Source organism: Patella vulgata, chromosome 1 (genome assembly GCF_932274485.2).
Source record: "Patella vulgata chromosome 1, xgPatVulg1.2, whole genome shotgun sequence".
Taxonomy (NCBI): Eukaryota; Metazoa; Mollusca; class Gastropoda; family Patellidae; genus Patella; species Patella vulgata.
Window position 1 is genome coordinate 4,380,520 of NC_065879.2, and position 18,136 is coordinate 4,398,655.

General features: G+C 34.7%; 1 protein-coding gene across 1 annotated transcript; it reads left to right on the forward strand.

Moving 5' to 3' along the window:
* Window positions 1–1,612: 1,612 nt before the first annotated feature.
* Window positions 1,613–16,064, forward strand: LOC126813392 (intraflagellar transport protein 80 homolog). Its single transcript, XM_050539145.1, has 14 exons — window positions 1,613–1,840; window positions 2,465–2,575; window positions 3,954–4,022; window positions 4,680–4,789; window positions 5,444–5,533; window positions 6,403–6,540; window positions 7,167–7,291; window positions 7,906–8,154; window positions 9,261–9,424; window positions 9,890–9,954; window positions 13,163–13,298; window positions 14,097–14,244; window positions 14,988–15,159; window positions 15,942–16,064. The coding sequence occupies exons 1-14, from the start codon at window positions 1,726–1,728 to the stop codon at window positions 16,062–16,064; spliced, it is 1,815 nt and encodes a 604-aa protein (XP_050395102.1). The 5' UTR covers window positions 1,613–1,725.
* Window positions 16,065–18,136: the final 2,072 nt, after the last annotated feature.

An 18,136-nucleotide genomic window follows, 5' to 3' on the forward strand; every position in this document is an offset into this window, starting at 1 on the left:
AAGTTGTCGAAATTTTTCCTACTCTGCGATTTTGTTAATGTTATCATATTCTGTAAGTTTCATTGAAATCGGTTTTTAATTGCAGTCTGTAGCCATGCTACATTAAATGTGAGGTAACCTGATATGTCCGAAACCACTAACCGGAAGTGGTCGATATTTTGCCTTCTCTGAGATATTATTAATGTTATTATAATCTGCCAGTTTCATTGAAATTGGTTTGTAAATGCGGTCTGTAGCCGTGCCACATGAAATGTGTGGTAACCTGATGTCTCCGAAACCGCTAACCGGAAGTGGTCGAAATTTTACCTGCTCTGAGATATTATTAATGTTATCGTTATCTGTAAGTTTCATTGAAATCGGTTGATAATTGCGGTTTGGAGACTTGCCACATGTAGCAAATAGTCTCCTGATTGTCTTACCTCATGTGGCAAATAGCCCCAGCCATTTTGTTTTTAAAAAAAGAACAAAAAAGTGTGAGAATTATTTTCATTGATGTCAAAAATATATGACGTCATTGATTAGACCCATCATAGAAATCGTTCTGAGGCGCGTATGGTAAGTTGACATGCGCGTTGCCTGTTTTGCCCAGTGTATCCTCTTCCGGTCTGAATATTTTTTTAATCAACAGTCTGTGGGTGACAATTTCAGTTATGCTCCTGTTTTGCCGGAAAAGAGCTTTGCTCAAGCACCGCGCTTCCCGCAATGCTTTAGAGCTTCACTCTATATAAAACCTTCATAACTAAGTTTCTCGACTGATACAATGGTGTACAAATAATAGTAAATAATTTCATTTTTCTGAATTGATTTTCATTTATTTAGATCCAAATTGTATGATTAATTTTGTTTAAAAAAAAAAAAGAACAAAAAAGTGTGAGAATTATTTTCATAGACGTCAAAAATGTGTGACGTCATTGATTGGATATGTCATTTTGGAAGTTGACAAGCACATTGCCAGTTTTGCTCAGTCATGGCCAGTGTATCCGGTTCCAGTCTGAATTTATTTTTAATCAACAGTCTGTGTGTGACAGTTTTAGTTACGCTTCTGTGTTACCAAGAAAGAGCTTTGCTTAAGCACAGCGCATCACGTGAGCCTCGCTCTGTATTACTCTTGAGTACCTTGTAATATTACACTAGGATGCCTAGAAGTATATCACTCTGACACACATATACCTGCACGCCAACTCAGAACAAATAAGCCTACTCACCGGTAAATTCCATATCATTCATATACATGTCCATAGGTCTATCTATGGCTGTAAGAACTGTAAAAACTCACGGACGGACAAACGAAATCTGTCCTGTAAAACATGTTTATACAATATCCACTTTGTGTAAAACTCTTTCCGGAACTGTGGAAAGGCCACTAGAAACATCAACATATATTCATTGATCAAATGTCTGACGTCATAATGTCAAAAGCTGCTCGTATGACCCCTGATGCAGCCCTCCAATACAACCGGTAGAGGCCATCGAAAGTATAAAAAAACGAAACAAAATATAGATCTGTATTTTAATTAGATTGATATGCTGGAAATAAGAATAATGTTTGTAAACTTAAAATTATCTAGGGTAAATTTAAAAGATTAATCTTTTTCTTAACACTTTGAACATTCCGAATTAGTAAGCTGCGTTGGATGGACGACACCGGACGAATTATTCACATCTGCAGATGATCACAACATTCTTCGATGGAATCTGATCGGCAACCATGAAACATCAAATGTTATGACATTACCAAAAGACTGTTTTCCTACTGGAATGCACTGGTTTCCTAAAACTAGTACAGGTGGAGGAGCCAAAAAATCTGCTTCTGATGTTTTCGTTCTCACCTCTACAGATGGTGAGTCTGTTAAAATATCAATTTGATTGTTATTTATGTATAAGATGTTTATGTGTGAAAACAAAGTATATTGTTGGGCAATCTGATAAAAACAGATCCTATTTCGTTTCGTTTTGTATAGTTTAGAATTTTGTTTTACTTATCTTTACTACACTAGGATCTTGAAGAGTTGTTATATAACAGGCGTTCTAGTTGATGTGAGGAATTAGCCAATCAAACGGTCTGTTAGGGCCAGTTCTTGGCATGCTATGCGTGGAACTGTGGGTAAACTGCTAGAAACGTCAACGCTTATTGATTAATCAATGTCTGACGTCAAAAGCCGCTCGTATGACCCCTGATACGACCTCCCGGTACAACTTATCCGATCTTCATGTAGTGTAGGCCATCGAAAGTATAAAAAAACAAAATGAAATATAGATCTGTATTTTAATCAGATTGGGTTTTAACATAAAAACTAAACCTGATTTTATTCATGAATTTTTAAAAATTAGGGTAGACATTTTAAACTAACAAGTCTATAAGTGAGTGCAAGGGTTACAATGTAAAGAAATGATTTTTAAATTTATAGTTCACATTTTTTTGTTTTTATTAGTGGACTTATACATGTCATGACCTTGTTTTCAGGAAAGTTCCGATTAATCAGCAGAACAGGACGTATTGAAAAGACAGTTGAAGCTCATAAAGGTGCTGTATTGTGTGGACAATGGAGTCCAGATGGCACAGCTTTAGTTACAGGTATTTGTTTACTGTGGTTGCCTGGAAATAAGGCACCTTTCACAGACAATGTCAGGCACAGATTCAGGCTTTGTCAGGCACTAAACCACTGGTGCCTGTCATTTTGTCTAGCACTGATTTGTCTTTTTTATTGATGTTATTAATGCATGTCTGGTCCGGCACTAAAGTGAGAATGTCAGGTACTATTTCATTAGTGCCTGACATTTTGTCAGGTACATCTAAACCCTTATTTCCTGGTCTGGCTATAGGGCTAAAAAGCTTATGTCATCATTTCTGTCTGTCATCTGCTCAATGTACATGTAAAGAGTCATTACTACTTCTTCTCCTAAAGTGCTTTAACAATTCCGAACGAAATTTGGTAGGTATGTTTTAGGTTGCCAGGGTGGTGTTTATTCAGATTAGTTCATTTGTATTGCCCCATGAATGCTGGGAATCATTTCGGAAGTTCTGCATTCATTTGCTGAAGTATAAACAAAGACACGTAATTTTGAAGGAATATTACGAGATTTGAATATTTTGTTGACTGATTTTTAATTGTGGTATAAAATCGTCTGCTTAAATAATGAGTTCCATCACTGGTGCAATGAATTAAAAGAGGCGATTGGTGCTTACTGTGTTTTGGTAAAGAGATCTTCAAACATGTTCTAGAATTTAAATGACTCACATTGTCTTTACATCACCATTTTAATTGGCTTCAGTTCGTGGACAACAAACTGTCTCTTCTTCTTCGAGTAATGTGTCACTTAATTCATGTACAATATCTAAATTGTACCATCTGTCTCTAATGTTAATTGTTAATTAAACATACATGTACATTATGCAAGAGCTAAATCTGTCTATTGCAGGTCTTTCTTTAGGCCTGAAATGTTATCTAAATTATTAATTAGATATAAATGAACTTACCAAGACCATAATCAACTCTCAATGCCATCTTATTTGTCAGATTTTCACTGGATTTGAATCTGATTTGCTGCTCAGCGCTCATTGATTATTTAATCCAAAAATGGATAATCAAGACTGTTTTTTTTATCTTACCGACTTATGTAATGATGATCGAGGCTAGGCCTAAAATTCAAACTCTGATACTTGTATCTTGGTTCAGGGTGGAGCGATTTAACTGAAATTTTCAGCTTATTCCCTTTGCATTATCTAGTTTTTAACTATTATTGTGAGAACTGCCAGCTCTTTATCTCATCTTCTATAATGTACCTTTAAAGATTGTTACAAAACATATAGATAGCACAGTCTTAGTAAATTTTCAGCATATTCTCTTTGCATTATATAGTTTTTAACAATTATAATGAGAACTGCCAGCTCTTTATCTAATCTTCCATAATGTCCCTTTAAAAATTGTATAATTTGTTTGTTTGTGTTTAAGCTGGTGAAGATGGACAAGTTAAGATTTGGTCGAGGAGTGGAATGTTAAGATCTACATTAACACAAAACAGTAAGTAATACTAGCAGAGTCACTCTTTAATTTCACTGATGATGTGGAGAGAGAGAGAGAGAAATGGGGTTTAACATCCACTTGACACAAACCAGGTCATTTCGGGACTAACATATCGTACAATTTTATTTCAATAATTCGCTTGCTCGTAGGGGTCTTTATCAGTGAGAGGAAACTTGATGACCCGAAGAAAACCCACAAGGTTGGACGTATAACCAGGGAATGGAAACCATGCCAGTTGACTCAATGACAGACCTTATGATATAATATGCATGTGCTAACCATTCAGCCAAACTACCCCCCCTCCCCCTGGAGGAGGTGGAATAGATGTACTGTGGTTGATTGATTGAAAGTTCTCTGTTTGCCTTGTCTGTGTTCTTGGGGGTTTTTCACACTTTTTCTAAAATCAAATTTTATTAAAAATTGAAAGATTGGCATGCACAGTAGGACGTTAAACCCCATTTCATTTCATTTCATTTAAAAATTGAAAGGTATTGAATAGCAGGCATAGTCCACGGCATTGTCTCAGCCACTTCTTGAGAGCCATCTGGGAAGTCTGTTCGCCAACTAACAGATTTTTTTCTAGATATTTTTTAACCGATATACACAAAAATGTTTTGAACAGAATGATTAAAATATTGATTAAATATATTTTAGGTTTACCAGTATATTCTGTATCGTGGGGACCAGATGCTGATCAAGTTCTATTTACTAATGGCAAACAGCTGGTGCTAAAACCATTACAAGCTAATGCTAAACCTACTATGGTGAGAAATCATTATTTATATAGCTCTTTTAATTTCTAGCCCCTTTCTTTTCTTCGTTTTATAATTTGGTTAGACTTGTTCTTAGATTTTTAAACAAATTCTTGATTAAACATGCATTATGCAAGAGCTAAATCTGCCTATTGCAGGTCTTTCTTTAGGCCTTAAATGTTATCTAAGTTATTAATTAGATATTAATGAACTTAACAAGACCATAATCAACTCTCGATGCCATCGTAAGCCTGCGATATATACTGGATTTGAATACATTTTATGATGAATCATTTAGCGTAAAAATGGAAAATCAAGACTTTGTTTATTATCGTACAAGTGGTAGTAATAACGTTCAAGACTAGCCTAAAATTGAATTGTTATTATCTTGGTTCAGAGTGAAGCAATTTGACTGAAATTTTCAGCATATTCTGTTTTCATTATCTTTTTTTGAACTATTATAGCCAGAACTGTCAACTCTTTATATAATATTATCTAATGCCCCTTTAATTGACATTTGAAAAGATACCTTTTGTTCATAGTACATTACAATTACTTCGAATCAGTTGTTCTCTGTATATAAATTAAGTCTCCACAGTCATAGTTAATTTAGTATTAAAAGTTCCATGTGAAAATCTGATTAAAATTGCTTTATACTATTTACAGTGGAAAGGCAGTGATGGAATTATATTGGTTGTAGATTGGAATCCTGTAAATAATTTAATTATTTCTGCTGGAGAAGATTGTAGATACAGAGTAAGTTCAAGATTAAAATAATAAAGATACATTGGATTTTATTAACCATACCAATCTCAGTTCTTCCGTCCTTAAGTATATTTAAAAAAATATCAAATCTTTGGTGCATTTCCTAGATTAGAGAATAATACTGATATTTTCAGTCATTGTGTTTTTTAGGTGAGTGATCACTCTCGAGCGCCTGCTGCTCACCTGAATGTCGACCAAGGAGGGGTTTTTCTCCCTCTCCTTAAAATTGAAAATCACTCTTCTTTACAAAGTCATGGGGGGTTTATTATCATTGATGAATCCAGGAACGACACCCTAACATGCAGTTATTGATCTTCAGAACCATTTCTCATACACACAACTAATCACTATCCTTAATATCAGATCACTCTCCTTAATTTCTAAAATCACTCTTATTATTGAAATCGGAACATTTTTGTAGGGGAGCGATTTTTTCAATTTGTTCATTAAGGGGAGTTTTTTTCGGCTCTCCTCTAAAATTCAAACAACAACGACTGTATTTTTAGTCTACATCAATCTGACTAAAATACAGATCTATATTTCATTTCATTTTTTATTCTTTTGATGGCCTACACTACATGAAGATCTGACCGGTTGTAGTAGAAGGTCGTGACAGAGTGGACAAGCAAGGGGCTAGAGCTTAACAGCAACTGAATTCCATTTTTATATGCCCAAACAGAAATGTTGTTGCCCATGACCTTTAGTGTGTCCATCCCAGTGCCACCATTTCTGATAATTACTTCTCGAGTTACTGCCGCTGATCATGTTGTAGAATCTTGTCAATGCCACAACCTATATTTATAATTTTAGTTTGTTTCTAGGTATGGCAACCTATATTTATAATTTTATTTTGTTATTAGGTATGGGATACATATGGTCGTATGATATATAACAGTGCAGCACATGATTACCCTATAACATCAGCATCTTGGACACCAGACGGAGAAATGTTCGCTGTTGGATCGTTTAATACTTTAAGATTATGTGATAGAAGTGGGGTAGGTGAAACATAGAATTATACTGGAATATAGATGTAGAAAATCGCTTGTTAGATATGTGAACTGCCCAAATTAATAAGATGTTATCTTACATATATCTAGAGTTCTATAAAGAATACGCTGTCTTTTTATTTGGTAGCCATGGTGGCTAAATAGATAAGACGCTGCCTTGCTAGCCTGGAGATCGGGTGTTTGATCCCTGCATTGGCCGAGAGAGTTCATTTGGATGGGACGAAAAAAACGAGATCCCGTGTATACATTGGCATGTACGTAAAAGATCCTTTGGCAGTTGGAATTTAATAAGAGTGAGCCATAGTGCCGCTGCCCGGATAAAATTTCGCTTATAGCACACAGTATGGTGGATGCCCATCTTCATTAGCCTTATTTGGAGCAGAACATTTGGACATTTAACCCCATTTCATTTCATGTTAATCTTCTATCTTTATTACGGGGTGGGTGGTCAAGTCGGATAATGTGTGCCCATTATGCTGAGGTGTGTCACTTAGATAAGTGGCATGGTTTCGATTCCTAGCTTGTACCTAATTGCAACCCATTTGTGTCAATTTGTAGGTCCCAAATATTAGCGATTTAGCTCCTTTAAACTGAACTTTTTATTGTTATTGTAGTGGTCGTATGCTTTAGAGAAACCGAATACTGGTAGTATATTTAGTCTAGCTTGGTCTAGTGATGGTACTCAAGTAGCAGGTGCTTGTGGAAATGGACAAGTTCTTATTGCAAATGTTATTGAGAGGTAAACTATTCCATACATTATTTGATTGTGGTATCAGAAAAGATATACGGAGTGATAGGTCGCAGTTGACTCAATAATTTCTTGTATTGGATTTAAAACAGAGATTATCTATAGAAAATATTTTGAAAAATTTGTTTTGTTAAAGGCACAAATCCAAATAATGCAATTTGTTGACAAAATATCTAATTCTTCCCAACTGAATCCACGCTCAAATGGGTATTCAACATTTAGTTAAAAAAAACAAAATATCCAGGTAAATGGTCTCCCAACTTGGATTAATCCAATTAAAAAGAGGCACATCAAAACATTTTACTCAACACTTACAAGAGGTACCGGCTTGTTTATGTCTGCTGCAGGGGAAGCCATATCTTGTTAAAATATTCTGTTCGACATATCTTTGTGAATACTGAATGGAATTAAACAAATTTGGACTGATAAGGAGTAGTAGGGTCGCCTGTCCAAACTCATTGTTTTCTCCGGGTCCTCAAGAAAGTATACATATAGTTTACTTTCAAAATATCGTTTGATAATTGATAAAAATTGTTTGAGAACTACTAAAATGAGTTTATAAAATGTTGAGTAAAAGATGAAATTCTAATTATTCTTTGTTTCAGACGATTAGAATGGAAGAATTTTGAAGCTACAGTAAATGCTAGTAAACAGATAATTGTTAAGAATGTTATGAACGATACATTAGAGAAGTTAGATTTTCGTGATCGTATTGTTAAAGTATCGTTGTCGTTTAACCACCTAGTTGTAGCCACGTCATCACAGTGTTATGTTTACAGTTCGAGAAATTGGAATACACCAATGATCTTTGACCTGAAAGAAGGAAGTGTCACATTAATTAAACAAGCTGAAAAGTAAGTTTGTTAAAGCGATACTTTACTTGATAACACGTGTAAGCTGATACCGTTGACTAATGAAGCTAGGCTATTTAGTAATAACAATTTTTGTCATTAGATCATATAATCATTATTCTAAACTAATGTTTAGTATGTATAGAAAGTGGTTAAAAATTATACAGTTGTCATTAATTAGTAAGTGTGTTACTAGCTGTAAAAGATGTGACTATTTATAACACCCATCACTATTGAATACACAAACCTAACCAATAGTGATGTATATATTCAATAGTCACAGTTTTAACACCTTAGTGACAAAACACCTACTTAATAAATACTGCCTGATTACTAACAATTTAAACTAACTAATACACATTATGTATATATACTGATGACTTTGATCTATTAATGTCGTATATTTTCATTTATAACAGTTATTTGTTGCTTAGTCAACGATATCAACGTTACTGTGTTAGAAAATTTTGGTGGGATATAACGAAGTGAAATGAAATGAAATGGGATTTGATATCTTATAGTTTCACCTACGTTTTATTGAATTCCAACTGTCAAGTATTCTTTTTTACAAGCCTGGCCGTGACCCAAATTATCACATAACGTTTTTATTATGTTGAGGACAAATTTTAATTGCATTGCTTCATTAAACATACATTATGCAAGAGCTAAATCTGCCTATTGTAGGTCTTTCTTTAGGCCTGAAATGTTATCTAAATTATTAATTAGACATTAATTAACTTATCCAGACCATATTCATCTCTCGATGCCATCGCTAGCCTGCGATATTTAGCGGATTGGAATACATTTTTTGAAAAATAATTCAATCGATAAATGGATAATCAAGACTTTGTTTTTTATCTTACCGCCTTTAGTAATAATGATCAAGTCTAGCCTGATATTCTATCGCTAATATCTTGGTTCAAAGTGGAGCAATTTGACTGAAATATTCAGCATATTCTATTAACGTTCTCTATTTTTTAACTATTATAGCGAAAACAGTCAACTCTTTATCTAATCTTCCATAATGACCCTTTAAGCTGTGATCCACTTCACGATGTTGATAGTTACGTACATCATTTTTTTTAATGATATTGTATGTTTTATTTCAGACATTTTGTGATGGTTGATGGAGGTGGTGTCTATGTATATTCATATGATGGACGTCTAGTATGTTCACCCAGATATCAGGGAATGAAAGCCGATATACTTAATACACAAACAATATCCCTTAGTAATGATACTATAGCCATCAGAGATAAAACAGACGAAAAATGTAAGATATTACAGTACTATATATTCAATCTTGACGAACAGAGAGAAATGGGGTTTAATGTCCTCTTGATACAAACTAGGTCATTTCGGGAATAATATATGGTTTAAATTTTATTTCAATAATTCGCTTACGTGTAGTGGTCTTTAGCAGTGGGAGGACGCGGAGAAAACCCACGAGGTTGGACATGCAACCCTACAACTTGTCATGTACAACCGGGTAATCAAAACCACACCAGTTGACTCAATGACAGACTTATGATACAGTACGTATGTTCTAACTATTCAGCCATCCAATATGGGATTTTTTTTGGAGACAAAAACAGGCATGCACATTTTTCCTATTGGACTTTATTTATTTTAAGTTTTTGTTCGGGTCTTTTATTGCAACACTTACATAGTTAAACCTTCAATAGTTTCATAAATTGTATAATTACTACATTTGTTCTGGGTTGTTTTGTTTTTTCAGTAATCTATGTATTTGATGCACAAACTGGTAAAGTAATGGGAGATGGTAAACCTATTTCACATAAGGTACTTATGTTTTATGATCTTTACATATTAATAAAGTAGTGATAGACAGAGGCCCAAAATTGTCCGACCGGGAATATGCCCAATCGGACACCAAGACATGGTGAATAATGTTCAAAATTCTGAAATTAATAGTTTACTGATTGTATAACTACCACTCAACCCAATTATCGTCGATAATACGCTGGATTGATTAGGTAATTAAGTGATCAACGTATTTATCGTTTTATACCGTCTATAAATAACCTACCTTTATTAACTACTTAATCTGCCTTGATTGACCGACAGTTCATCAATCTAGTCGTAAACAGAAGTCATTGTTTCCCCTTTGTTGGAATATTCATCAATCCAATAACTGTGATTATATAATTTTAATCCTCGTGTTAACCTCGTGGTTTCTGCATTGTCGGACATATTAATCGCATTGATGTGAGCCGACAATATGTATAAACTATAGATGTCACATATTGTAATAGACATCAATAGACAGTCATTATAACTTTCAACATGCTTCGATTCAATATACACTGTATCCGATAACTTGTCTGTGATATTCCTTCAGTGGAAGCCAAAATTAAATAAAGCTATTTCACACACACGCATGGTTCTAGTAAAGTAACTCAAAATGAAAGTAGTCATCTCGCGAGACAAGTGGAATTAAGAGATGTAAACGTACCGAATCTAATACGTGGGGTTTATGTTTTTAAATAAATAAATAAACACGCTAAGAAATGTTGACGACTATGTCGATTGGAATAAGGTTAGTTAATTGTTTTAGTAAAGTAACTCAAAATGAAAGTAGTCATCTCGCGAGACACGTGAAATTAAGAGATTTAAACGTGCCGAATCAACACGCCTGATGTGAGAGAAAAGATTCTATTTTGATGGCATATTGTCAGATTTATGATCATATTTTGAGTGGGGTTTATGTTTTTAAATAAATAAATAAACATGCTAAGAAATGTTGACGACTATGTCGATTGGAATAAGGTTAGTTAATTGTTTTAGACGATAGCGCGTGCTAGAGTCGAATGCGATTATTTAGCTGCAGTTGGTGTCCCTCGCTCGTTTTTGAGCGGCATTTACTACGAAATAAATTTCGGGATGTCATATTTTTCCTTTCGTTTATAAATCAAAACGGAGTATGAGATAAATGCCGGTCTTTGCTGAAAAATGTATCGAAATATGACCCGAAAAATACGGTAATTTTGGGGGAATTTGAAACAGGTACCGATCGACAGTAGTCGTCACACTTTCATTCTATGGTATTACGATGTCATGTAATTTTGTAAGAATATTATTGACATAAATTTTAATACCGTACGGGAATTAAGCATGAAAAATAACGAGGTGAAGATATTTTTTTATTACGTATAAATTTGAATATTTTGTTGACACGTGATTCTTAATTGTGGTTTGAAAACGTCTGCTTAAATAATGATAAAAGTTATGCCCCTTTATTTTCGGGAAAAAAATGTCTGACAAGAAAAATTTTGAAATCCCATCACTGGTAGCCAGTCTGATTAAAATATAGATCCATATTTCGTTTTGTTTTTTTTATACTTTTGATGGCCTACACTACATGAAGATTTGACCGGTGGTAGTGAAAGGTCGTGTCAGGGGTCGTACAAGCTGTTTTTGAACCTATGACGTCAGACATTGATCAATCAATCAGCGTTGATGTTTCTAGTGGGTTACCCACAGTTCCCTGCATCTCATGCCAAGAAGTCGCCTGAAATGTTATCTAAATTATTAATTAGACATTAATTATCTTATGCAGACCATAATCAACTCTCGATGTCATCGCTAGCGTGCAATATTTAGCGGATTGGAATACATTTTGCGAAGGATGCTTAAACGTAAAAATGGATAATTGAGACTTTGTTTTTGATCGTACCGACGTTATCTAGTTTTTAACTATTATAGTGAAAACTATCAACTTGTTATCTTATCTCCCATTATGCCCTTTTAAGGCAGGACACTACCTAAGAATTTTACATTGATAACAGAAACTTGCCATTTAGTGTAATATTAGTATATGATGTCCAAAATCAGATTTGATAATTTGAGCACAAAATCTTTATTTGTTGCCATGGAAATGGTGGCCATATTGGATTTTTTTTATATATTCACGGTGGCTATGTTAGGAAATAAAAATCTTCAACAATTTTATTGAAACAAACTATTTGTGATTTGGAATAACATATATAGGCATTAAAGAGTGCAATAAGGCGTAAATTTTACTATTTGAATGTTAATAAAGAACATTATGCATTCCACATAAAATAAGTGGGTGTGCCAAACACACCACTAAAAAAATTTTGTACAATAAAATGTCCAAATGTATAACAAACACTTTGAAAATCACCTTATTGCAAACAGTAGCTATAGCACTAATCGTATTCCAAAGATAAGACCATTATCTCTCATAGATTTTGAGAATTTGATTTTCTAAGACCTGATATGGGTGAAAAATTGGGTACGGAAAAAAGCAAGTTAAAAGTTAAAAATTTGATTTACCTATACAAATGACTAAATATTTAACACTATATAATATAAAGGCTTGACACGACTTGAAAAATCAACAAATTTTAACTATTTTGGGCAATTTAGCTGATATCAAAATTTGACAGATCAATCTATACAGAGTGTTTTATAAAGTAGTGTCCTGCCTTAAGTCTTTTAAAATTGGTTTTATCAATCATTTTCCTGATCAAAAATTTAGTACGCACCATGGCTCAGAACCTATTTCGTTTCCTTTTGTTATAGTTCAAAATTTCGTTTTACTTGTCTTTACTACACTAGGATCTGGAAGAGTTGTTATATAACCTGCGTTCTGGATAGCGTGAGGAATTAGCCAGTAAAACCATCTGTTATGGCAACTTCTTGGCGTACGATGCACAGAACTGTGGGTAAATCACTAGAAATGTAGAAACGTCAACGTTGATTGATTAATGTCTGACGTCATAGGGTCAAAATCTGCTTGTACGACCCCTGATGCGACCTCCCAATACAACTGGTCAGGTCTTTATGTAGTGTAGGCCATCGAAAGTATAAAAAAAACAAAAAAGAAATATAGATCTGTATTTTAATCAGATTGCAGTACGTTCCAAGCTGCAGTACTCGGCTCTGTTCTTGTTATTGAAGTTTGTTATGCAATGTTGTTCGATTTTAGGATAATATCATTAATTTAGATTATTATCTTCTACAGTTAGAGGTTATAGAAGTTGCCTTAGATCAGTGTGGACCAACCGGAGAGCGTCGTTTGGCAATCATAGATAGAAATAGAGATCTACATATGACGTCTGTTCGTGTTTTTGGTGCGGAAAGAAAATCAGTCAAATTAGGTAATAAGAATTCATTTTTGTGGATTTATTTTATGACATACCACAATGTTTTATCTTATTAAGTTGGTGAGTTGCGGGGCCCCTTTCTAGTGCGGGGCCCAATTCGGGGAAATTGGTCAAATGTGCAAAAAAAAGCCATGAACACATTTAACTGTTGATTTCTAGATTGATTATCAAGTTTCTTATATATAATACACAAGTGGAAAATGACAGTTTAAATCAGTTACAGATTATTTTATGAAATCAAATAAAATGGTGTTTAACGTCCTACTGTTCTACTCTGACTGGTCTAATGAATACTGGCATACACCATACAGTGTGCTATGAGGGAAATTTTGCCTGGGCAGCAACACTCTTATATAGAATTCCAACTGTCAAGGGATCTTTATGTGCACGCCAATGTATACACCTTGTTTTTCCGTCCCATCCAAAAGACTAGTCAGCTGTCCTTCTAAATCAGTGATTCTCAACCAGTGTGCTGCGAAATGTTGAACGGCAAACTAAAAAAATGCGAAAAACCACATGATCCCAATTGAGATTTGACTGGTGTCTACTGATAAGTTCATAGCTGTGTTTTTCTTTATTTAGTTTGAGTCATTCTATGTATCTATGACTAGTCTCTGTTTACGGTTGTATTCCGTCTGACTTACCATGTTTTTATTTTGCAAAATTCAAATATTTTCATATATATTTAGCCAATTGTGCCGCTATTTGTTCATGTGTTTCAAGGTGTGCCGTTAGCAAAAAAACGTTGAGAACCACTGGTCTAAATACTGTAGTTTTGTCTGTTTTATTCAGGTCCAATGATCCATTCTATGGCATGGAATGATGAAACTAATATGTTAGCTGGTATGACTGATGGTAAAATATTAGTATGGTATTATCCGAATACTGTATACGTAGATAAAGATCTTCTAACTAGTACACAATATCAACGAGATTCAGCGTAAGTTTTATTTTATATAGTGGACTCTGTAACTTCCGACATCTGAATACTACGGCATACTGTCAAATCCGTCACCATTTTCATGTCCCGATTTATTTCCGTAGTACTATTCGATCTTTAAGCTTTGCATTGCCTTCACTTCCGTGACAAAAACTATAATTACAGTTCAGGTTCTTTTTCTATTTTTTATTGTCCAAAAACTTGTAGCGTTAGTCACAAATCTTCCTCATTCCCGAATAATTAAATGGCTGATATGATAGATGGTGTGAGTTCTGCCGAATGCTGTCCCCCATTCTTTTTTTATGGTGCTCACTCCCCAATTTGGTTTATGTGTTAGACTGACCACAGTCCTAGATTACAAATATGGAATAGACATACCCAATACCTTGCACTCTGGGGGGACTTATTACTAAATTTGGTTTATGTCATAGACTGACCATACAAATATGGAATAGACATACCCCATACCTTGCACTCTGGGGGGACTTATTACTAAATTTGGTTTATGTCATAGACTGACCATACAAATATGGAATAGACATACCCCAAACCTTGCACCCTGGTAGGAATATGTTACTAAATTTGGTCAACAGACACATTGCATTCCTGACAAATGTGTTTTTTAACCTATAGTTCTAGTCATGTAGATTTCTGTTGTTTCAGGTGTTATTCTGCTTGACTGTGAATCTATAAACAATTATTAGTCAACACCATAATATTACCACATTATTATTAAATTTTAGGGAGTTTGGTAAATCACCTCAACTTCTGGCGTTCGTTGGTAACCATCTTATATTACGACGTTCTGAAGGTTCGTTAGTCAGTACATCTATATCACCGTACATAGCAGTTCTACATGATTATGTTAATGGGTCAAGATGGGAAGATGCCGTCAGACTCTGTAGGTTTGTTAAGGTAAGTTTTCTCTGAAATGTCGAAGATTTACACAAATTATTTTGAACATGGGTAAAAAAAAAATCAATCCGATTAAAACGCTAATCCTATTTCGTTTCGTTTTTTAGTTCAAAATTTTCTTTTACTTGTCTTTACTGCACTAGGATCTACAAGAGTTGTTATATAAGCAACATTCTGGTTGATGTGAGGGATTAGCCAATGAAATAGTCTGTTGCAGCAAGTTCTTGGCGTGGGATGCACAGAAATGTGGGTATCCTACTAGAAACATCAAGTCTGTTTGGTTAATCAAATTCTAATGTCATGGGGACAAAAAACATTTGTATAACCCCTGACGCTACCTCCCACTACAACTGGTCAGATCTTCATGTAGTAGAGGCCATCGAAAGTATAAAAAAAAAAAAACGAAATATAGATCTGTATTTTAATCAGTTTGAAAAAAAAAAATTTACATTGCTTAAAAGGAGTTACATCCCTTTGTCCATTTTCCAGGTTTGGTTTTCCTGAATCCCGTCTTGGAGAAAACAATAAATTCTAATTAAAATGAAAGAATTAGTTTAGATATTGGTACTTTTTTGGTCAGATTTAAATTAAACCTACTGAGAATTATAGCGATGTGAAATGAAAGAATTTACTTTTTCTATAATAGTGTATTTTTTATATAATCAATTAACAATTTATTTGGAGCATTCTCAATGGTCTGAATAGCAGTAGATCAAAATATGGCTAAAAACTATAGTTGTGTGGCATTGATCAAAGTATAAAAGTTTCCGTGTTATTTTCAGGATGACAGTTTATGGTCATGTTTAGCCGCCATGGCAGCTTATTCTAAAGATTTAAACACAGCAGAAGTAGCTTATGCTGCAATTAAAGAGGTTTGTTGTCAGTTATCTTATATCATCGTTTAAAAAGTTGACATCCCAATTAAGAGATATTAGGCCACTGGTTATCAGCAAACATATAATTATTGATAAGATTACACTGTTACAGACACATGTCCATACCCCCCCCCCCACCCCCCACCCCCCACCCCCGCTGACACAGAGAATACTGTTTTTCTCTCCTGCATTCATAGAGAGAGAGAGAGAAATGGGGTTTAACGTCCACTCGACACAAACTAGGTCATTTCGGGACTAACATATGGTTTAATTTTATTTCAATAATTCGCTTGCGCGTAGGGGTCTTTAGCAGTGGGAGGAAACCGGAGGACCCGGAGAAAACCCACGAGGTTGGACAGGCGCCCCTACTCCTTGTCACGTACAACCGGGGATTAGAAACCACGCCAGTCGACTCAATGACAGACTTTATGATACAGCGCGCGCACGCTAACCATTCAGCCATCCAACCCCCCTGCGTTCATAGAAATAACCCTGTTCTGGCTCACTCCACTGTAATCCTATACATGCATGCATCTAAATGAACAGAACTATTGTCCGATTTTCTCAAATACACAGGTAGTTTCCCCTTGACCTAACCTTAAACTTGAGGTTGTGTCAAACTTGAGGTCGTCTCCACCTTGGAAGCCCCTCTGTTTAAATTCATAGACACGCCCCTGTGTTATATCAACGATAGAAGAAATTAATGCAAAATAAGCAATAACAGTAAAAGGGAAGCATGGTGACATCGGGTATGGTTCTGACTTACTGAACAGAAAATCTCAGGTTCATTCCCACCTTGTCTGTAATGCAGAACAGAAGACCTGACAAAATAAATGTCCATTTGTTTGGTTTATATGTGAGTGTGTGTGAGAGAGAGAGACCCACCAGGTTGCATATTGGACCCTACTCCTTGTCAGGTACAACCAGGGAATGAAAAACCAAGATCCCATGGATACCACAGACAGCATATTAAAGATCCTCTGACAGTTGTAAACAGAAATAAGGATAGGTCATAGTGCCGCTGTTTGTCGGGGCAAAAGTTTCCTCATAGCAGATTACATTAGCCTAGTTTAGTTAAATCCCATTTCATTTGTGTGATGTAATTTCAATACATGCTAAATAAAGTACAGGGAGGTCACTTCATAAAACCATGGATTACCTAGCACTTCTTTCATAACAATAAAATAATTAACAGTCATAATAATATCTTTTATAAAAAAAAACAAAGTTGTAATACAAGACTAATAACAGAGGTCTGCTTTATGTAAGTGACATTGAGATATTTTAAAGGAACACATAACTGTATGTGCAAAAGCAACAAAAATGTGTCAAAACCATTTTTGTAATTGTTATCTAGGCCTCGAGTTCACAAAGCATTCTCAGACTTAAAAGTTAAGAATTTACTCAAATTTCAATCACTGTTTATAAGAAATATCTTTCATCCAGAAACAAAAAACATTGCACATAGTTTCTTACTGATGTATTTGATACATTAAAACAATAAAAGGGTTTTTTTTTTGAGTAAATTCTTAAGTCTGAGAATGCTTTTTGAACTCGAGACCTGGTCTGCTCTCTGCTCATGATCTGTCAAAAATGTATAAATATAGAGGGTCTTCACTTAAGACTTTTATTTAACAGTATCATGTGTAAAGTGTACGAGTACTGTGCTTGAATATGACAAGAGAATCATTGTAGAGACGTAGCTCCAATTAAAAATACAGTAATTGGGGTTCATAGAACTGTTGTGTTTATTTTAATGTGTTCAATTACCGATGCTAGGTTCCCACTGTCACGATTCGCGCTACGATTAAAATCGTGGTTGTAATCGTTGGGTAATCATGGTGATCCTGTCAGGTCTTATCATATATTGAGGTTTTTAAAAAACGGTTTAGAACCATATTACTAATAAGTCTACTATTTTTTTTAATTTGGTGGCCATTCCAGACAGAGATCCAGGGTACCAGGGTATACAAATGGTACCCTGCCCTGTTCTGGGGTATACATGTATACCCATGCCCTAATGATGAAAGTTTTCAACATTTTTACTTTTCTATTCATTTTTAAATGATAGAATTGCTCATGATACGAAAATTGTGAATAAT